Below are 23,801 nucleotides of genomic sequence, written 5' to 3' on the forward strand. Positions count from 1 at the left end.
ACAGATCAGTCGGCGTAATCGTACTGATCGAAGAAAAAAATACGAATGGTTTAAAGATTCTTGCGATTAAAAAGGTCAAGTCCACCCCAGCAAAATATTGATTTGAATAAGTAGAGAAAAATCAAACTAGCATAACACTGAAAGTTTCATCAAAATCGGATGTAAAATAAGAAAGTTATGGCATTTTAAAGTTTCGCTTATTTTCACAAAATAGTTATATGCACAATTTAATCACATGCAAAATGAGAGAATTGATGATGTCCCTCACTCACTTTTTCTTTTGTTTTTTATTGTTTGAATCATACAAATTTCAATATTTACAGATTTGACCATATAGGGACCGACTTGACTGAACCATATAGTATTAAACAATGCTAATTCCACATGTTCAGTGAGGAATTAATCACTGTTTCACTTGACAATGAGGAGAAAATTAGAATATTTCATATCTCATATAATAAAATACAAAAGAAATAGTGAGTGGATGATGTCATCAGTCTCCTCATTTGCATACCGACCAGGATGTGCATAACTGTTTTGTGAAATTAAGGGAAACTTTAAAATATCATAACTTTCTTGTTTTATATCCGATTTTGATGAAATTTTCAGTGTTATGATTGTTGGATCTTTCTTTTTTATTCAAATCATTTTTTTTGTCGGGGTGGACTTGTCCTTTAAGTTACGGAAGGTAAATCTTGGCTTTTGTAACGGATCGCACGACAGGAAAACGAGGTACAAGGTTGTTTAGCCCTATATTCTAGCCCGTTATTAGCGTAGTCGCTAAGGTGCTATAGGCCTAAGGTATCAAGTTTAAAATATTGTTTTTAACAGGGTGTGAAAAAGAATCGGAATGATTTCTAGATTTTATTTACTAATTGTTTTTTTTTCTTTATTCTTTAATTCATTTAGCAATATTTTTTTTCATTTTCTTTTATCGTGTAATTGTAATTTGTGTACTGAATATTTTGTAGGAGTAAATGGGGAAAGTGTTGATTTTGGTATATTTTACCCAACTTTTCTGCTCAGTCATCGTGCATGATCAGTCGATTCATGAAAAGTAGTGTCACTCTGTATTGCAAAGTCATCATGGTCATGAGTATCATTGTAGTTCATTTCATCACAAATCGTGATCATATTTATACAATGTGACATGATGACAGGATTATCTCATGATAACCTTGTCCACAAATTTGCTACATTGTTTGGATTAAAAGAGAAGACCCAACATAGGTCAATATGGGAATACGTGTGTTCATAAACACATCAGATATCAAATATTTAATGATGTCACAAGTGTTTGTTCATTGTAAATGATATTTCGACCCGGTGATGAATAAAACATGTTTTAGAACACGCGTCAATTACGGCGCCATCATCATCCGAATATTCAATCATAATCGAAAATATTTCATTTGCATAAAGTCGCTTTGCATTTGAAACATAGCAATGAAATTGCACTTTACTTTCCACTTTGGGTTGTTGCCGCCGAATCATTCTCATTTATTTATCTTTATGCTATTTCAAATTCATTTATTTCACATCTCTAGAAACAAACAAGATACACTACATCGAGATCACATCAAATCAATCAAAATAATGGAGTAAAATATATAATGACAAATAACAAAAGTAATGAACTGGATGTGTGGGAATAGCAAAAAGCCAATAGGCATGTTTAGGCTTCTCCCTGATTTACATTCATTACTTAACATCTTACAATCAACTATTTAGATTGCAAGAAACATGAAAACAGATTTCAAAACCAACCAAATCAGCAAACTAGTATAAATGAACTATCAAAAAGCACTTGTTGTAGTTTAAAATAGTCCTGCCCCACCCCAGACAATTGAAATAAGAAATAAAAAGAAAATTATGAAAATATTCAAATTACAAACATGTTGTCGCGTCACTAAAATCATCTGCTCGCACTCTTCAAAATCTGTAGGCTTATCTAAACCAACGATATCATGTATTATTAGGCTACTGTATACATGGTATATGTTATGAATGCAAAAAAACAAAGACAAAACAAAAATTGAGATTTAATAAGGTCAAAATAATGATTATTCTAGATTTAGTAAATAATCACAATTTATGCCAACATAATTTCGATGTATCTACTATCAGGGAACTAACCATGGATTTGGCGAACTACATTTCTTGAATACTTTTTACCTTTTACTCAAATTTAATTATGATCCTTCTGATAAAGGCCTTATAGTCGGATCGACCTCAATAAAATTCATTTAATTCAGAAAACTGTCACTATTTCCCCCATTATGGTTAAAATAAAGCTTATTCATCGTGTTATAAGCCGTTTAGATATTTATTCTCTTCAACACCACTATTGTGACAAATCTTCAGTCTTTTATGCAAGCAAGGACGAACGCTTTTAACGTATCCCATGGCAATTTAAATGGGTACAGAAGTTTACTGCCCTATAATACAGTGTTTGTTATGCATGCTCTTCACGGAGCCAAAAGGCTAATATTTGTTGTGCTCTAAAAATGCAACAATATTGCACTTGTCCTCGCATTTCTTTTTACATTTTCATATGTATTTTTGTTATCCAACAGGCCGAATCTCGGAGGGGTGTCCCACGGGAGCATTCGCGGTGTCAATCAAGAAAATGAGGTGCGAAATTTCGCGGCATTTCGGCTCAAGTTCCTTTCGACGCGACCCCACCAGAGCTTGGGGTCTTCCGGCGGTCTATTCATCAAGGTGCACCCCGGGAGTTGCGGCTTGAACAAGCTGGAGGTCTACGCTGGATTTTGAGATTAATTCACTCCAAATCCGCGAGGATTACATGGAAATATAAAATAGGATATCCTTTGAATTTGTTTTATGAGAGTTTAAGATCTGCTTTTTCTCAAGGCTGAGGAAACCTCACAATATTTCTCGTGTCATTTGTGTGAGCTCAGACCGTCTGTTGAGAAAGTTGAGTACCTCTATAAATCTTTGCAAGGGATGGATTTATTGAAACCCTAATTTTAACGAAAATGTGATATTTGATTGAATGAACATCGTTCAAAATGGCGGAGATCAGATATGCAGTAATGGCATTGTATGCCATTGTTTTCTATAGCCTTCTACAACTCAGCGTCGCCCCAGATGGGGGAAACCACATCTTGCCTCAATCTGGAGATCTGCAAATGGAAGACATTCAAATGGAAGTGGGTGAATTGATCCAGAAATCGAATCTAAGGCGACTAAGAGCAACGGGAAGAGACGCGATGGGGATGCGAAGTGGAGATAAGACGCAAGGGTCACCGCCCGACATAGCATTACGGACTACTCTTGATGCAGACGACAGCGCACGTGATGCAAAGGCGGGAAGAAAATTACGCACCGACCACAGCGCGGAAGGGGAGTACTCAAAAACAAGGACGCAACGCGATTCCACAACAGGCATTCAATCGAGCGGTGATGCTCGATCAAATCGGGGCAAAACGGTCACCGGAAACCAAACGAAGTACGCAGGAGATTCTTCAACTTCGATTTCTTGTGCCTCGGGTTTCAAGAATAATTGTCAGCGTACTCGATCACAAGTAAATAAAACACGAAGTAAACACGAACAGCGGATTGGAGACGGTAACGTGAGAAGGGAATTGGTCGACGAGAAAGCTCTTCTAGCGTCAACTGGATTAAGAAGAAAGATGAATGCGTTGAAATCGGGCATGCTGGCGAGACGTAGTGATCCTTTATCACGCACAGTACAAGCTAGAAATAATTCAAAGGAAATAATTCGTAACCATGGAAACTCATTTTACAAAGAGATGAGGGATGGTTCTCATGAGAGTGAGCAGAAGGTTAGCGAGTTAGAACTTTTTAAAGATGGCATATTCTGGAGTAGGGACGTCGAGACATTGCTTCCTAACTGGACGTCGGAAGCGGATGTAACCGCGTGGCTTAACGATGTTCGGTCGCAGCGTATTGTGCGGTTGTTACCAGGATGCGGTCGGGAGAGCAACCGGCTCGCGGTCCTCGAAAATGGCGTGATGGTATGCTGTCGTTACAGACAGAACGTTGATCAAATTCAGGGAGATATCTTGTCATTCCACTTGTCGCGGTTAATTGGTATCGGGAATCTACCGCTAGGTGTCTTGATGAAAATCGAACCGGACAGCGATCAGTGGAAAGCGGTTAAGAAAAATATCACAGCGGCTGGTTGGAAAGAAAATCGAATAATCGTGGCGACAAAATGGATACCCGATTTAGAACCCGCATTCGTACCTCTTGAATTAAAGAGTTTGAACGGAACAATACGCAGAACACCTCTTGACAAAGTTTCCCGGATAAGTAGAAGCCCGGATCGTTTGGTAGAACTTATACAGTGGTCCGATCTTGCCATATTCGATTATGTAACTGCGAATTTGGATCGGGTAGTCAACACTTTGGTTAACCTTCAGTGGAACCGACACATGCTCATGCAACCGGTTCACAACCTAGAAATGTCGAAGACGGATAGAGGGTTATTGTTTCTTGACAACGAATCCGGCCTACGACACGGTTATAGGATGTTGGATCAATTTGGGCATTACCACGACCAGATTCTTAAGTCGTTTTGTGTGTTTAGGGAGCAAACAGTGCAAAGATTGAAAATTCTCAGTGAACATGTAAATTTTTGGGAGTTATTTATGCTTAAAGTTGATTCTGAAGAACCGTTATTACAAAATTTGCCGTCCTATCCGCCTAAGTTCCGAGATGTTTTGAAAAACCGAATGAAAAATGTAGTCCATCATGCAGAAAATTGTAAACGAAATTCACTAAAGTAATGCACGATTCCCCCTCTCAATCCTCTCCTGTAAATTCTAAAGTAATATTTATATGTCGCTTTGAAAGATGATTTATCAATTTGTGTAATCCTTGGTTATTATATGGATTTTACCAAAATAAATATGGGCAGTACCAAATAAGATATGAAATTGATAATGGTGTACTACTGTGACTGCTAAACCATTTTAACCTGTCGTGTTGAAGGGTACTCATTGTCGGCCTACTTCTTGTTATTGTTATTTTTTTTAAATAATACGAATTTGATAAAATAACCAATGTGTTAGTAAATGTGTCCAACCAAAAATATTGGAAATTACCAACGCGACGGCCATAATCACAGAACCGTCGTTTAACCGTTCTTCAAAACCGTCGTTTGAAACCGTAGCAAGAGTTGGGTTGATTAACTTGATTTTATCTCTGTTACTGGTATTTTTCTATTTTTCAGACACATTGGCCTTTTCACCAACCTATTCGTTATTTAGACAGATTTTTTAAGGAGTAAATTTCAAACAGTACTATTGTGAAGATTTTATAGCAGTATTTTCATGGAGGATCCATTGTATTTTATAAACTATGATAATTAAGAATTACTTGTTTGATGGTTGTTGATATTCTATTGCATAATTATTGCTCATATTATTCGCCATACATCATTAGGATGCTTTGAAGAATAACGGGAGGAAAAGAGGAGGGAAGATAATATGTTTCTGCGGATGCTCAGACCTAGGGAAAGTAAGAACTGAGCATACGTACGTAGACTGACTTTCACTGTATTATGAAGCAATCGTTTTATGTTTTGTTTTCATCCATTTAATGTTCTTTCTGGCTCCTAATTCAGCCTGCTTACAGTTCATAATTATTGTTGTGCAATATGGGTCTCAATTGGAAGTGATTGATTGAAAAAATCTCAACTTGTGATTAATCTCGACTGCTGTAGAGTTGAGATTGGTTTTAATCAATCACAACTCGTTATTTGATGGCCCAGTTTATATTAAAACGCTAAAGAATGACAATCAAATAAATTCTACGCATGTGTTATACGCAAGCAGTACGTATATGTTTAAACTGTTAAAAAGTGTGTCAGAAATCTGTTCGCAAAGTTACGCTCAGCTTTACAATCGATTGCAGTATAGAACGCCAAAATTAAAGGGGAAATTCACCCTGAAATAAAGTTTGTTGTAAAATAGAAATAAATAATTAAAAAAAAACATTGGTGAAGGTTTGAGTAAAATCCATTAAAGATTAAGAAACTTATTAGAATTTCATTTTTTTGTTTGTGACGTCATAAACGAGCAGCCTCCCTATAATGTTATGTAATATGCATGCATTTCAAATTTCCTAATGGTTCGTGATGACTCTATGTTTTGTTTTTGTTTTCGTTTTAGGAACAGGTGTGAAATGATTTATATATTGATTGATATAATAAAGGTACATTAAAAACCATTTTCATTTATTTTAAAGAAAAATTACATTTCTTTATTTTTTTTACGATACGATAATTATGTAGGAAAGCTGCTCGCATATGACGTCACAAATCAAATAATTCAAATGCTAATAACCTTTTTATTCTTTGATGGATTTTTCTCGAACCTTGGGCAATATTTTTTTTCTGCTATTTTGACTCTCGATCTTATCCTATTGTTTGTATATGTTGTTTATGTGTTTGATTACGCCGAATAAATAATAATATTAATAAACTTTTTGATAGGGTGAACAAACCTTAAGTTCAAAGGGGAACACTTAAAGGGGAACCTTTAAGTGAAAGTTTTGCTTATATTGAACAGGTATGACTGAATGTAAAGTACTTAGGCACAAAAGACCATTAATTGTTTTTTTAGATATAAGATTGTGACCAATATCAGTATACTTCAACTATGGCTAATTCGATTAAAAGTTATCATGGTTGTAAGGACACACATTTGGCTTGCGATATATCCCAGTCGTTGGTAAAGTTGTGCGAAACACAGTGTTGCTATTTGGGGATTTCCTTTGGGGATGGAAAAACTTATTTGGCGATTAAAATAGATTTGGGGATTTTTCATGCATTTTAGGGGATCTTTGAAGGTTTTGATGAAAAGCACTAAGATTCGTAATTTTTCAGTAATATGATGCTAATAATTGTATACGATCTACTGTAGATCATATAATGTATACATCAGCGCATTTCCTACGCAATTCAACCAATGTATTCATTACATTGAACTTAATTGTCATTAGTACCGTATATATCTCTATGGTTGTATGAAACAATGGTATTGTTGCCAATCTACTTTGCATCGAAACCTAAAAAAAATGAAAAGAATTAAAAAAAATCTGCTGTGTAGTATGTTGTGAACAAACAAACACATATTACTAGTTGTGGGCAATAAGGTGGCATGATTAATGTCCTCGCTTTTTCATAAATTATTGTGATTTGAAAAAAATGGGGATTTAGGGTCCACTTTGGAGATTTTTCGAGTGCCTTTTGGGGATTTTCTTCAGCTCGGACCTAGCAACACTGTCGTAACACTAAACGAATGACTTCGTTAAACAACCTTGCAATATGTAAGTTTAATATATATATATTTATCATCATTATTTTTAGCGTATTAATCATATGAAATACGGTAATCAGAATTATGTTTCTATGTTACAGTTAATAGAGCGCATACAATATATTATTAAATAGATAATGTTAAAAAAACACATGTAAATCGTCATCGGCATCGGCCGTACTGTATTATAAGAGACAATCACTTTCAACTTATTTATTTGCAGTAACTATAACGACAATCAATAAGATGCACAAATGTATTTATGATATAATCATGATTATGTTGTCAAAATGACTGTTTCAGAAAAATAAATTGAAATATCTTTATTACAGGAAGACAATGCAGTGGTTTTTTATTATACTTGTATAACCGGGCCCCGTCTAATCAAGTTGCGCACGATTTTTTTAGTTGCGTTTGATCGCAACTCTTTCTTCAACGGGCCCCTGATCCGATCAACCACAAGTCCACAACTATAGAAAGCCAGCAACGTCAAGATATAAATGCGTGTCAGTGTTCGAAATGTTTTCTTGACAATTCAGTATGCCCATCTTTGTTTATTAACACGATTAAAGGACATTTTACAAACGTTCCTGATAGGAAAATTATGACATTGATGTATTTCTATATACTTGAGATTGATCGGATCAATCACAAATCTTTGACAATTATTGCTCCGCTGTAAATTCCATATACTAATGGAATTACCAACTTCAGTTCTCCTACTCCTATTTTCTATGCCCTTATTATGGTAGGGTTGTGCATTTTTTTAAATAAAAATTTATCTGACCGAAAGTTGGTCTCCCCGTTTCGTCTCGGAGTCTCATCACTGAAAAATTAGCTTTTTCTTTTTATTATTATTAACCTGCCTTTTTATTTCTTGTATGTTTTATGATTCTGTTTTAATCTTGCCAATCTTTTGTAAATATTGTGATTTTTGATGATTTATCTTAATAAATACATAAATATATTTAAAAGAAAAACAGTTCAACCCTAAATTTAACTCTCTTCCCTATCCTAAAGCTAACCTGTGATTTTTGATGATTTATCTTAATAAATGCATATATATATATATATATAAATTCAACACTAAATTTAACTCTTTTAAACCTAACCCTAAACCTACACTGCAAAATCTCCGGTGTTGATTGAACACCAGCCCGGAATCCATATATGTCCACACCAGAGAAGTATTGAAACAACACCCGTTTGGAATCAAACCGATGCTGTTTTAATACTAATTGGTGTTGTATAAACACCTATCTGGTGTTAGACCAAAACGAAACTGGTTTTGTTTAACACTTTTCTGGTGTGGACATAATAGATTCCGGGCTGGTGTTAAATCAACACCAGAGTTTTTGCAGTGTATCTTAGAGGAAATAAAGCCCGGAGCAATTGTCCCAGGAGCAAATGTCGTGTCACCATTTCATCAACGTTTGCGTCTGACAAGTTTTTTTAGATCACAAAACTCTCCATGGCTCAGATTGGCTTCGAACCATAATTATGGCCCGTATTCTGAACTCGGGTTTAAATTAAACCCTGGTTTAAAGTTGTGGTTTAGCTATGGAGAGCCAATTGGAGCACTATCCCTTACAGTACACATTAAATTTACTATAACTCATATGACACCCAAATTGTTCATAACTGTCTGGGAATGATTAATTAAGTATTTTTCTTCATATTATGAAAGCAAAAGGAAACAAAATAGTGAACATTTATACAATATAAACATAATTTTTTAATTGCTAGGTTCCCATAATTTTAGCACATAGTTAGACCGTGGTCTAAAGTTGAACCTGACTTCAGAATACGGGCCTATGTGTCCGACTGTTACTATGGTAACTGTCGGATAATGACAACTAGTCTTGTCAGTGCTGATTTCAATCCCCTGGGGAGGGTTTCATCAACATCTATGTCCGACAAGTGTCCTTGATTTTGATTGGCTGAGAAGCACTGTTACTATGGTAACTGTCGGATAAAATGGGACTTGTCAAATAAAATATTTGACAAGTCCTTCCATGAAACGCTCCCCAGGGTCCCGTTTCATTAAGATTTGTTAAAATAACAAATGCTAAATTTATATTACAAGGTTAACATCAGCCAATGAAATTGAATGGCTTCAGTAGCTTTAAACTATTATTGCAAATTTGTTATTTTAACTGAATTTATGAAACGGACCCCTGGGTCCTGTCTTACAAAAATATGCGATTGATCCGATCAACCACAATTATGGAAAGCCAGCAACGTGATATCTTAATTGCGTGTTTGTTAAAGATATTTTCTAGATATGATGGATATTCATACATCTATCGTTTTCTTGAATTTGCAGTTTGCTTGTCTTTTTTCACAAAGGACATTGAGCAAATTTCTGTAGAAAAAAACTATGAGATTGCTGAATTTCCATATACATGTAGTTGAGTTTGATCGAATCAATCGTAATTCTTTGTAAGACGGTGCCCTGAACTTAAAAAAAACACCTCTCAAATACCCATTTTAAGAAAAAAATATGACATGAGCACAAAATCATATCCTGAACTCCCAAATAATGTGATACCATATTTATGCGGTAAATATCTTCACGCTTGGATAATTAGTAGGTATTCTTTGCAGTGATGTAAATTTTGACTTGCCCCAAAGTAAGGCATGATTCCAATTAATGAATCCAGATGTCGTAATGCTTCAAGGGTTGCATTGAAATCCATTGCAAAACACCTTTTCAATAGTTAGAATTGTTTAATATTACACTTTTAGTATCAATTCTCAAGTTAATTTAACTGAAAAGGGGTTTGCGAATATGTTTACTAACTCATGCAGGATCATGACATCATTGGCATCTGGATTCATTCATTGCAGCCATGCCTTGATGATTTGGCGCAAGTCAAAATTTACATCATTATCCAAGCGTTAACACATACCACATAAATATGGTATTAAATTATTTTGTATACTCTTTCAGGCCATAATCATGTGCTCATGAAATATTTCTTACTTAAATTTGAGATTTGTGAGGTGTATTTTTTTTTTGGGGGGGGGGGGTCAAACGGTAGTATCCAGATCACTGTGCCATGGTTCCAAACTGATGATTGTGAAATGTGCATACATTGGCCAAGAGAGGGAGGTGTTTAGATTAAAGAAAAAGACTCGGAGAAGTTTGGACTGTATTGTAATGCAGGTTGTGTGACTGACGACTTGAGTTTATCTATTATTAAAGGGATGGTCCGGGCTGAAAGTATTTATAGCTTAATAAATACAGTAGAATCCACTGAGCAAAATGCAAAAAATTTCATCAAAATCGGATAATAACAAAGTTATTGAATTTTGAAGTTTAGCAATATTTTGTGAAAACAGTCGTCATGAATATTCATTAGGTGGGCTGATGATGTCACATCTCCACTTGTTCTTTTGTATTTTATTATATGAAATTAGGTTTGTTCAATTTGTTTCCTCAAAGAACTGGAAAAATTGGATTGACAACTGATTTAGTGCATTAGATATTTATTGCTGCAACTTATTTCATTATAAGAGAGACATATTATTCACACAAGTATGAAATAATGAAAAAAATCTGATTTTATGTAATAACATAAGAAAACGGAAAGTGGGGATGTGACATCATCATTCCCCTGGGGCAGTAATCTAAATATAATCCAGGTAGTATATTGTTTTATGTCCTCATGAAAGAAAAATGTAATTTGAAATAAAACTTTTGGGAAAAATGACATTTTAGCCATAATATGTACTGGAGTACATGGAAGAGTAGTCCTTGCCTTACATCAATATGACATCCCATATGCGGCCAATTTGAAGTCTCCATGGGTATAGTGATTACCAATATTTACAACTTTTAAAAATTCATAACTTTCTTGTTGTTTGTCCGATATTGTTCAAACTTTCACCTATCAACTTGTCTGATTTTTCATTTTCTTATAAAAAAAAGGTTTTATTTGGGTTGGATTCCCCTTTAAGTGCATTAGATATTCATTGCTGCAACTTATTTCATTACAAGGGAGACACATCATTCTCACATATATGAAAAAAAATGATTTAATATAACATAAGAAAGAGGAAAGTGGGGATGTGACATCATCAGCCCATCTAATGAATATTCATGACGACATGCATATAAGTGTTTTCCCCATTATATTGCTAAAATTAAAAATTCAATAACTTCGCTATTTGTTATCAGATTTTGATGAAATTTTCACAATTTTTCTCAGTGAAGTTTATTATATTTATTAGATATAAACATTTTCAGCCTGGAGCATCCCTGTAGGCTGGGTTCACATAGAAGTATACGCCTAAATACGGTATACGGTATTTTCTATTCGATATTCGCTATACGGGCATGGCGGGTCACATAAAGGTAGCACGCGTGTCCTACTTTAATATTCAAAATTATTAAACTTCTATTTAATAAAACTTTTAGTGATTTTTTTAATGGGGTTAGTTCAGCCGGTCCGTCGAGATGGGCTTATTTGAGCCATATGATTTTACACACTAAAAATTTTATTTTTGGGGGAGGGGGGGGGGTGAGGAATGTTATTGGAAATACTGTAGTGATGTTTCCAAATTTATATTTTAAGATTTCAAATCTGTATCAGCCTAATTGATTTTATCAATCATTCCTATTTTTTGCTTTGATGACGTCATTTTTAGGGGGGAGGGGAGCTTGATTCTACTCCCCCATCCCAGCTCTGTGAAATCATAGCAAAAGTGAAATAATAAATAAATCATTTTATAAACAATGTTTTCTTGAATGAAATCTATTTCCACATTATTATCGACTTATTATAAGAATAATTAAGTAATTAATTAAACATGACTCAGCGATACACAACAACATAGCTCAAGTAGCCTTCGCTGTGGACCTTTTTGACCTTGTATCTTCAGTCATTTCAAGGTCAAAAAAGACAGAACGAAAAATGCAGAGCCCACATAAATCATACAGCATGTGCATGAGATAAACTCTGAAGTGCTGGATAACTTAAATATGACGGCATCATGTGCTAAGAAATTCCAATAAAATGAGTACCAAGAAATCATTTCATTTGAACTTATACCTCATTTAACCAACGCACACAGTAAATCTTATAGGGAAATTCAGAACACCACCTACCACGTCTGTATACGCTGCACGAAAATCGAACAAGTACGATTCCCACTATACTATACTATACGCAGCTATACGGCATTTTCGTATAGTGCCCTCTCATGTGACCCGGTATTAGGAAATCCTATTGTTCGATTCAAGCTATTCGCGTGCCCTCGAAAACGTGCACCGTATACCCGAATAGTATACTTCTATGTGAACCCAGCCTATAGACAACTTTAGATGCGCGTGCTGAGTGTGTTCGCTTGTACAAAATGTTTGGGACAAACATGACAACATTTTCAAGAGGGTTTTTTATAGCCCCATAGCGGTTACATTATAGGTTACCATCCCCTCCCAACGGGGGCGGTGCGAGGGTATTTTAATGGGTGGTCGACCCGGGGGGGCCACTTCCATTAACGAGTGGATACCATGCGCGACCATGGGGTCTCGAAAAGCACCCTAAACACGTATTTTCCATATTCTGAAAAAGCACCCCTTAACAAGTATTGGCGTGTGAAACCCTACCCTTAACAAGTATTGGAAACAAAACGATACTCTTGACAAGTATTCCCTGAAATGAACCCCTAAACAAGTACAGCGATATGTCACGGGTCCGTCGCGTCGGTCGTCGGTTACTTTTATACATCACTTGGTTTAGAACGGCCCTACCTTCCACACGTCGTGCAAATCGGACTCTAAACACGTAGTGTTGGAGCAAAAAGGACATCCTTTATAAAAAAAAATAATTTTGTTTAGTATCATCCCCGCAAATTTGACCCTTAACACGTAGCTTTCCTAACGAAATAGATACCCTTTTTTCATTATTTTTGTGTTTTTGACACCCTTATCACGTTACGTACGTAACGTGCCCTATCTTGAAAAAGACATCCTTTTTACGTGTTTTTTTGGTCGCGCATGGTCGGGGTGGTCGATTAATTGGATACATTTGAATTGAAGCGCATTCTGAATTGAAAGCTATGTTATTCTTTCCTTTCTTCCATTTACCTCTATCTCTTCTTTATATCTTTTTTTTTTTCACTACATTAAAAATCATAACTGGTCGTCCCCTGCCACCTCCTGATGCGCCATATATAAAAGTCAGCACTGCTGCTTTATTAAATCGCGTAATGCAGGTGAGACTGCCAGAGGTGTACCATTTGTACCAAATTATAGTATAGGGTCTCCGCCATGAAGGCCATATTAATTAGCAATCAAACCCGTCTTAGCATGGGTTTATTTTCAATTGGTCTAATGCCAATTCATCAAATTACCAACTCGTCTACTGTCATTGGTCTAATTTCAATTTCGTCCACTCACTATTTCATCTACTAACTAGTTTGTCCAATAGCCATTTAGTCCATATACCGTTTGGTCTGATTGGACTAAGAGTTAATGAATCAGAATAAAATGGATATTTATAGATCCAACTGGTTATGAGACAAAATGGTCATAGACGAAATGGGGATTAGACGAACTGATGATCAGACCAAATGGTTATTGTTGCAAATGGTTAGACCATTTAGACAAAATGTCAATGGACAGAATGGCATTCAACTGAAATAAGGTCGCCTCCCAGGCACAGGTGACGCCAAACAAATAATAATAATAATAAAAAAGAAGGTAGACCATCTGGTGTGTGGACAAGTTGGCAGGAGACGAATTAGCAATTTACCTTTAGCATGCATGAGAACATGACTATAATAATATTTATAATAGACAGTTCTTGTATAGCGCATAACACATTATGAATAACGTCTCTAAAAAAGACTATGCGCTTCCAAAGGACTTGGATATTACATACCCCGGCTGTAGCTCAAGCAGCCTTTCCAGCGCTTAGTAAATTCCTGCCAGGTACCCATTCACCTCACCTGGGTTGAGTGCAGCACAATGTGGATACATTTCTTGCTTAAGAAAACTACACCATGGCTGGAATTTGGACCCCCACCTTAATTCTGTTTAAAATTCCGGAGACTAATCCACTGGGCCACAACGCTCCACTATAATGGCTACCGATAGTGTATCCCATTTGCAAGGAATATGTGTTATATAAAGGCAACCTGTCAACAGTCATGACAGTGGCCACACTTTTTCCATTGGCATGGGCGGAAATCCCAGGGGGACAGGGGGGACGTGTCCCCCCTACTCAAAATAGTAGGGGGGGGGACACAATATCAAATGTCCCCCTACTATTTTTGGTCTTTTATGATGGTAAGTAATACATAATTCAAAAATCGAAATAAAACATGTATTTTGGGACGAGATGACCTTAATTTTGGGGTGAGAAAACCTTTTTTTTTTGCTTGTTAAATTTATTTTCGTCGAAATGACCTTAAATTTTGGGTGATAAAACCTTTTTTTTTTGCTTGTCAAAATTTCCAGTACCTTGTCCCCCCTACCGCCCCTGTCCATTGGGGGTCTTAAAAGATCGGTTTGACTGTCGTTTAAAGGGGCGCTACAGGCTGAAAATATTTATATCTAAATAAGAGCAAAATGCTGAACATTTCATCAAAATCTGATAACAAATAGAGAAGTTATTGAATTTTAAAGTTTAGCAATATATTACGAAAACGGTTATAAGCACGATCGCCATGACTTGAATATTCATTAGATGGGCTGATGATGTCACATCCACACCTTCCCTTTTATTATGTTATTACATGAAATCATAATTGTTTTATTTTTTTCATACATGTGTGGATGATATGTCTCCCTTGTAATGAAATAAGTTGCAGAAATGAATATCTAATGCACTTTTCAGTTGTTGTTTTAATATTTTGGGTTCTTGAAGGAAACAATTTGAATAAACCTAATTTCATACAATAAAAATAAAAGAACAAGTGGGGATATGACATCATCAGTTTGTTCATTGAATATTCATGAAGTCATGCCTAGATCCGTTTCACTGGAATAATGCATATCTTTAAAATGACATAATTTTTCTATTCCTTGTCCAATTTTGATCAAATTCTCAGTGTTTTGTTTGTTTGATTTTTCTTAATCTTTTCAAATCAAATTATCTTCAGCCTGGAGTACCCCTTTAATACACTATTGTGTATATTGAAATCATCGAGAAATGACCATTCCATACTTCATGAAATCAACCATTAATTCACAAATATCAGCTCACTTCACTCCATCAAGTCCAGAAAAATAAAAACACTAGCAACTCATCGATATCAAATTTCAAATAACTTTACTTTGATAATTATCTACTACAAAATTACCTATTTTATTTTCTCTTTTTCAAGTATAGGAATAAATACTAGTGACTTTATTATCATAAGTACTCTAACATTATTTCAAGAAAAACTGGATCATCATCAATCATAATTTTTTTTTTACAAGTCTCATTTCTATAACAATCAGTACGCAGTTGGAGACGACACAAAAACTTATGTGGCGAATCTTACATAGAAAACGCTTGCTGATATAAATTATTACACTTGTACAATATTTACAGACATCAACGTTGCACTGCTTAATTTATATATAAAACATGAATAAAATTGAAATGGAAAACAAAATTGATTTTCTTTCAAAAACCGAATGGAAATAAAACAAAAAAATTGAAAAATGTTGATGCATTGCACAAGTAAAACATACTGGGGTTATTCACACATGGCGCAAGCTGCCAATGTGAATGGACCCTGAAGATAAGGAGGACCAAGCATTTGAAATACAAAAATAAATTTGGAGTGCATTTCAGGTAAAAATAAGATAGCTAAATTCAGGATTTTGTGCAGTGAATCCAAGTTTTGTAGTTGAAACAAAGAAATTACTTAATGATATCAACAAATTCTTGTTTTTATTGCAATTTGCTACTCTATTGCAACTTGCCAAAATACATCAACAAGTTAATTTTGCCATAAAATAGCTCGGTGCAAAGCATCAGTAAATTGATGCATTAAGAAATTATCTCACGTATAAATTTCCTCATTATCCATAGGAAACACAGAAATTTATCTTTCATTTTGAAATATACGCAAGAGTAATTTCGCCCATATTACATTTACAATCATGCACATCACATTTAAATTAAATAAACAGCATTGCAAATGGGAAAGCCTTGTTAAGATAAATGCCTCAGTGAATACAGTATGCAATTTCCCCCAAAAGGTTACCTTTATAAAAAGAATCAATTTTCACCATGAACTCTTATTTTTCAATATATATGTATATCCTAATTACACCTAGTACTAATACTCTGATGGCCTTTTTCATGAATACCAAACATATCAAAGTGAATACTTAAATTTCAGTACCATTTTACAAGTCAATTTTGATAATTCAAATTCATCTATAAAAAATAATACCCTAAAACAAATAAGAGCAATGAAAGTTAAACACAAAAAAGTGTTGATATACATGTAACTTGGTTTCAGCTACAATGGTCTTCAAACAAATAAAAATCAAAAATCAATTTCAACACTGGCAAACATGACTATGTAAATAAATGTATGTAAAACATATTAAAGAGAGTTAATAATGTAATATGAATTATGTTAAATTTGAGAATTGTCACTTTTTCAGATTTTCATTTTCACTGAGTGCTTATGTAGTAAAACTTTACATGGAAAATCACTATTTGAAATGAAACCATTTTTAATGCCTCTTAAGAAACAATTTCCTTGTAAAAAAATCATCTTTCAAATAATTTGAACTCATTATAAAAATGACAGGAATGATACATGGTATAAAAATGAATAAAAATGTATAAAATATCTAAATTATTAAATTCAAGATCTTTTCAAAATGTTTAAATTAATTAAATATAGATTTTTATCTGCAATTTTGGAATTCAAGATTCAATTGCATTGATTTCAGCATGCAATGCTCAACAGAATGACAGCTAAACATATCAATGACAAAGCACAGTTGTACGCAACCTTTAAGAAATAAAAACAACAATGATGAACAAAGAATCATACAGAGCATATAATATACCAAAAAAATCCCTTTGATATTACACTATATTCACACACATCATAGTTCGCTGATTGCAGTCTGTCCAACTACCTTTTTTATTGGAATTACTTCTTTTTCTTGTGACTTACACATTCAAGACTACAATACTTTGGAAAAATGAATTCAAGTGACCAATATTGTATCAAATATGATTGCATCATATCATTGTCCTATATCAGTTTAAGACGGGCTGTAAATATGTAATCATCATTCTCCAAGCAATTGTGTTCAATCCAACATTAAATGCCTGGGGGCCGTTTCATAAAGCTGTTTGTAAGTTAAGAGTGACCTTTACGAACGACTGGTGATCCTTTCTTGTGGTAAATTACATTGACCATTAAATGTTCATTGGTGATTATTTAGCGCGTAAGAAATGTTCACCAGTCGTTCTTAAAGTCGCTCTGAACTTACAAACAGCTTTATGCAACACCCACCTGGCCATTTAAATCCAGCATCTTCTGTATAACTAGCATAATTGGACTACTGGTTGTTTCTTAAAGCTGTTCGTAAGATACAAATGACTTTACACACGACTAGTAACCCTTTCTCATGCCAAGTGATATATCCCTTTGTAATTGAGTTCGGACCTAATATCATGTTCCAGTCGTGCATAAAGTTGTGCGAAACTTTACGAACAGCTTTATGAAACACCCACCTGTTATGTGGAAAAATTCTTGGAAAATTATACGGATGGGCTGTCAATTGGTTGCAAATTATGTAGTTAATTGATGTTGTGAATAACCGTAGATTATCAAAAACTCTATTTCTGTTTGTATGTTATGAGAGTAACAATAATAAAATGGCTCTTATATTCAAAAATTACACTTGATACATTTTTCAACAGTAGCTCCAACAGTGCTGATAGTGGAATGACCTAATAAAGACATAAATCAATAAGGTACTTTAGACACACTTGGGCGATTCCATAAAATGATAAACCTTTTTGTACGTCCGACCCCCCCCCCCCCCCCCATTTTTCTCAAGTCTTACTTCACTTCATAAACTGACCAAGTCATGGTCATTTGAGAACATTATACAGGCTGTCAAAAGACCAAGAAATCGGAGACAGAAAATTTCATGAAGGTCCCACATAGAGGGGTCGGACGCACATATTTCATGTAATTGCCCACTTTGTAAACCTTTTCAAACAACAGTATCGCTACAGTCATACCAATGAAACTGACTCCAAAATGATCAATGGTATGTCATAAGAAATAACATAATAGCTTTTGTCACTTTGGAAATGGTTTTCCAGGTATGACAGTAGAATAAATTCATATATCACTTTCATTGTAAAAAAAAGAGAAAATTCTTTGTCTTAAGTATTACACATGAACGAAAGACAATTAAGTAACATTCATCATCGCACAAAATTAATACCACTTGATACTTCTTTGCATGACTCGCTTCCATTGAAACAAGTCATGCCTGGCACGATCCAAGATTTTGGAATTCATAGAAGATTTCAATATTTCTGCCATTTCAATAAAAAATAATTGATTGAAATCAGTTAAACAATTTCTATGCATTGATTACTTAATTAGTATGAACATATACCTTTCACTGTCTTCACAGGTTTGAGTGATACATTTTTCTGACCCTGCACACAATGCATGCACTTTCTCCACTCCCTGGGAGCATTTTTAACAAGAGCATCCAAAACCCAACTGCTAGGCATATTACACAGGCTTTCTCATCAATTATAATCAAATGATATATACCAAGGCCATAGAGGGCAAAGAAGAACCCTTTTACCCATTACATGCAGCATAGCTGTTTGCCTTATAGGCAATAAAAGGCCTTCTTAAAAGATAAAACAATGAGTATAAATGAATGAGTATAAAAAAATCAGAATACCAATAATAAAAAAACAAACAGAATGGCACCAGAGGGCGCAGAGCACTTCTTAAAATGTAACAACGATTGTTCTGTACACCGAGGTTTGGGGTGTTTTCAGTTTAAATCTCAAACTATTCTATCAACCTGTAAATTACATCTAAAAACTTAACGGAAGATGTAAGACCAGCAATGACAAGGGATGGAAAGTTGTACATTATAACTCGGCTACAGGAGGTTAAAGCAATAATACATCAACAACATTATTATCTATTACAAATATAATGATTGGTATTGTTTGATCAGGGCAATAATTCTTACTATTGCTCGGCTCAGAAATAACTGGTATATAAAACAAATATTGGCCGTTGTTTTATTCCAGCAATAGTAAAAACTATTGCCCCCAAAAGGTTGTGAGGCTCTAGGCTTTCTATTTTTACCCGGTGCTTGCCTAACATAGCAATATTTGCCAGATTGGGTCAGATCCAACTGTAGTTGGGCAAAACTCTCTTAAGATCAATGAATAAGGTCTAAATCGAGGTCTGCTGCCCTCATTTGGTGCCAAAGCAGGGACGGTGAAAAGCGAGTCTCACTTTTGTCAATCACCTATATCAAATTTAAAAAAAATTAAGAATGGATTGGCTCGAATGAATATCTTTTGCCTGCCAGTTGTAAATAGGAGACCAGCGTGCACAATACCATGATGATGTGGTAGAAAGAGCACCATCTCTTGTTTATCCTTCTTTAGGAATGTATACTGTATGTTGCTGAAGAGGCTCGTGCAGCATTTATCACTGTAAGCATAAACTGTCTTCCCTCTTTCCTCTTCCCTTTTCCTTCTCTTCCTTCTTTTTTCTCCCTGTCAGGCCTTCAGTCTATCTCTGATTCTTCGTGCAGAGAGTCTGAGTCGTCGCTAGTCACTACGGAACCCTGGAGAAAGAAAAATATGAAGATTGAATAACAAAATCTTCATTCATACCGTTGCACACGTACCAACTATAATATACCGTTGCACGGTCAGGAACAAGGTGACTTCACAATAAAAATTAGGATTAGGGCTTACTGGCGAAATGCGCATTGCTGCTGCAGATCAGATGCACGTTTGAGGGATTTTGCTTTTTGCTTTCAATAATTTTTTCTAATTTTCATAAACAAACATAGTGGAAAATTGATTATTGTTCGTATATTTTCGCATACTTCCAAGGCGTTGCACAACACAAATCGCGAATACTCTTATTTGTGCTATGGTGCAACATTTCGCATTCTGCGAAAGAAAGAGACATTCTATTCAACTCGGCTATGCCTTGTTGAATAGAGCATCTTTCTGTCACCTTACGCGAAATCTTGCACCATCGCACTCATGCCTATTCGCTATTTGTATACTATTTTACACAAAGGAATTTTATACAAACAGTGCACTGTGAGGAAAAATGCACAACAACCCAAGGTTAAAGTGAGTGCCAAATTTGCTTGAAAAATTAGACAAGTTGTTAAACCTAAATAACACTTCCTGATGATTTGTCAGATAATGCAATTACTATGGCAACGCTGATTCTTGCAAATCCGCCAATTTCGTCTTCAACCTAAGTACACCTTCAACCCAAGTAATGTGTTACAAATCATAAGAAAAACAAGAGTAGTGGTGGTTGATTCTCAAATTAAACAGACACTGCAACCAACTGCCCGACATAATGTATATGATTCCAACAAGCCCCTTTCATAATCTATTTAATAGTGAGATGTTCGTATAATGTATAATGTGGAGTGTTGTGGCCCAGAAAATAAGTCACCAAACTCTCAAACAGAGTGTCATTGTTTCAATTCCCAGCCATGGTGTAATATATCCTTCAGCAAGAAATTGATCCACATTGTGCTGCACTCAACCCAGGTGAGGTAAGTGGGTACCTTAATGAGCTGTGAGCACCGGGATTGGTAAAGCCTACATGTATTTAGCAGGGGTGTTATAGAAGCACCTAACAAGGAGGTAAAGCGCTTTACAAATAACCTATACCATTTTCATGTGTATATACACAGTAGATCAAAAACATTTAGTCAAATGATAGACAATGATTAATGGATTAAATGATAAAGTGCTAATAAAAAGCTTAGTGTGAGAATAATCCAGATAATACATGTACCTGCTCTCTCAATTCTTCTTAATTTCCTTTATAATTTCCTAAAAAAAGTGCCTTGAGCACTCTATATAAGTCTTATCATTATTATCATTATTATCGAAGACAGATAGAAAGATAACAAACTAACATATTAGGGACACTAGAAATTAATTTCTTTAGATTAATATTTCTCTACGTGTGGATGACATATTAGAGTATGAATCAAGAGAAAGTAATATAAAGAAAAGTATGAATGTAAACTCGCAACTAATAATATGAGTTCTGGAGCCTACATTATCTAATAATCTGATGAATATATGCAATGTATAAAATGCTTATAGAGAAGAATTTAGAAAGATAAACAAATTTGAATTTGTTAAGGAATCAAAGAGATGAATACATTTGACCTTCACTGTCTATAATAAAGTATTACCATGAAATGACTAGTTAAACATGATACTTGGGTATGATATGAATTCATATAATAGAATTCAGGAAATTAATATTACAGCTCTACGCTGCATTATTGTTAACAGCTTTATAGAGGCTTCTAACTAGGTGAGTGTAAAGCACTATGTAAAGCAAGTATGGTTATCATCAATGATTCCTATATACTTTCTATTTATCAGTTATGCACCAAAGGCATGAAGTTTCTATGGAAATCATCGTTAATAAGAAATTTATTATTACTTGTACTTCTGCTATCAATGTCAACTAATGTAGTAATAACAATACTCAGTAGCCAATCACGATCAAGGTAACCGTAGAAGTTACCATCAATTATATTACCCATAGATATTAGTATTATGCAAAAACACCAAGAAGAGCCAGAAGCCAGATGAAAGAAATCAATACAAGAGCTAGAAAAAGATTCTGATTAGCATTTTTTTTTTTTACCGCGTAAATGCTTTCAAACATCTGTTGATATGGTCTCACTATCTTCCTCAACCTTTGGCTGTACAAAACACAAGATTACAAAGAGCACAACATTTAATGGAGGGTAGCAGGGATCCTTGGCCCTAATGCATAAATGTTACTATTATGGCAACTTTGCCATCCAATGGTAACTATTGTACAACGCCTACTTAGCTTGTTGTACGCAAGCAGATGGGAGACTGAATGTCAAACATTCGTACCGTTGCACCATGGACCTATTACGAATGGACATTCAACGAGAGCATTTTATGACCACCACCTGTTTCCAGCTGTCAAAATTGCTGTCTAACCCTTAACTGTCTCTTTACGCGGTTTTTACAACGACCGCCCGGGGTGATTGTTTACACAAGCTCCTTTCGCCCGATGATCGTCACCGATCGATCACTGGCCCTCTTTCGACCAAAGACGGTCAGGTTGTAGCCCCGATTGCCAATAGGGAAAGTCCTTACATTACCTAGAATGCAATGCGCAATTCATATCCGGTTTTTCAGTACATTATTTTAGGTTCTCCATAATGTGCGATTGTCGTCTGTCCATCAAAAAAAATCCCGTTAAATTTCATCAATCCTGTGGAATTTTATGCCCAAATGAAAATCAACTTCTGACCGAAGGTAAGCGCTACTATCGACATCGATACTGTCCGAAAAAGCTGAGATTTTAACGTTTTTCCGCAGATTTTTTCGTCGAATTTCAACTGCTTTTTTGCCGTAGATATACGGATCTGCAAGGTGATGTCAATGCATTTCATTTCCGGTTGTTAGCGATGTACGTAAAAAATACGTTTATGCACGCCTGTTTTCTTGTTTCTGCTATCATTTTCATAGCGCTAACGTTCGCTGCTGTGCGTTGCTTTTGATAAAGTGAACGAACAACATCGCAATGGGTAGGAGCAGCGTACAATTGATTTCCGCTGTCAATCAGTGAGAGCATGTTTTACGACCGGCTTGATGGGTGTCAGCTGCCAGCGCTCTGTTTATAAAAGGATTAGCGGCGACGGTCTCTGTGTCAAAGGAGGGGATTCGTTGAATGTCCATTCGTAATAGGTCCATGGTTGCACACACGACGTACCATCCAAAATGTACCATTGCACGGCTTTAGGAGGTGATGTCACAATACAATTTTATTCATTGCGCTCAGTAAAAATGAAGGTGCAATACGCGTATAGCCTGCTAGCTAGCTAGCTAAATGCGCAATGATGCCCAAGATCATGTGCGCTTGTGGGATTTTGCCGGGGATTTTGCTTTTCGCTTTCAATATTTTTGCTCCCTTTTCATAGATTACTGCAGGGAAAAACTCTTTTTTTTTCTTCATATTTTCGCTTAACTCCGAGGCGTTGTACAACACAAATAGCGAATATTCTTATTCGTGCAATGGTGCAAGATTTCGCATTCGGTGAAAGAAAGAAACACTATCCAACTCAGCTAACGCCTCGTTGAATAGAGCATCTTTCTTTCGCCTCATGCGAAATCTCGCACCATCGCACTCATGCCTATTCGCTATTTGTATACCATTGGATGGCAAAGTTAATTTGATGGTAACTTTTATGCCATG

General features: G+C 35.3%; 2 protein-coding genes across 2 annotated transcripts in view; one reads left to right on the forward strand and one right to left on the reverse strand.

Annotated features, from left to right (window-relative positions):
* The first annotated feature begins 2,581 nt into the window (after positions 1–2,581).
* On the forward strand, positions 2,582–8,146 carry LOC129282371 (four-jointed box protein 1-like). The gene has a single exon (XM_064114997.1). The coding sequence runs from the start codon at positions 3,033–3,035 to the stop codon at positions 4,773–4,775; it is 1,743 nt and encodes a 580-aa protein (XP_063971067.1). The 5' UTR covers positions 2,582–3,032; the 3' UTR covers positions 4,776–8,146.
* Positions 8,147–15,575: 7,429 nt separating this feature from the next.
* The window catches only part of LOC129282869 (SAFB-like transcription modulator), a 49,043-nt gene continuing 40,817 nt past the window's right edge, over positions 15,576–23,801 (reverse strand). Inside the window, exons 8-9 of the mRNA XM_064114683.1 lie at positions 22,212–22,269; positions 15,576–20,130 (exon numbers count right to left, since the gene is read on the reverse strand). Of these exons, the coding sequence (XP_063970753.1) occupies positions 22,225–22,269 (45 nt within the window). The 3' untranslated portion in view covers positions 15,576–20,130; positions 22,212–22,224. The remainder of the gene's footprint in view (positions 20,131–22,211; positions 22,270–23,801) is intronic.

Source organism: Lytechinus pictus, unplaced genomic scaffold (genome assembly GCF_037042905.1).
Source record: "Lytechinus pictus isolate F3 Inbred unplaced genomic scaffold, Lp3.0 scaffold_20, whole genome shotgun sequence".
NCBI lineage: Eukaryota > Metazoa > Echinodermata > Echinoidea > Temnopleuroida > Toxopneustidae > Lytechinus > Lytechinus pictus.

Coding starts and splice junctions, on each gene's coding strand:
- LOC129282371 (XM_064114997.1), top strand. CDS start 3,033: ATGGCGGAGATCAGATATGCAGTAATGGCATTGTATGCCATTGTTTTC.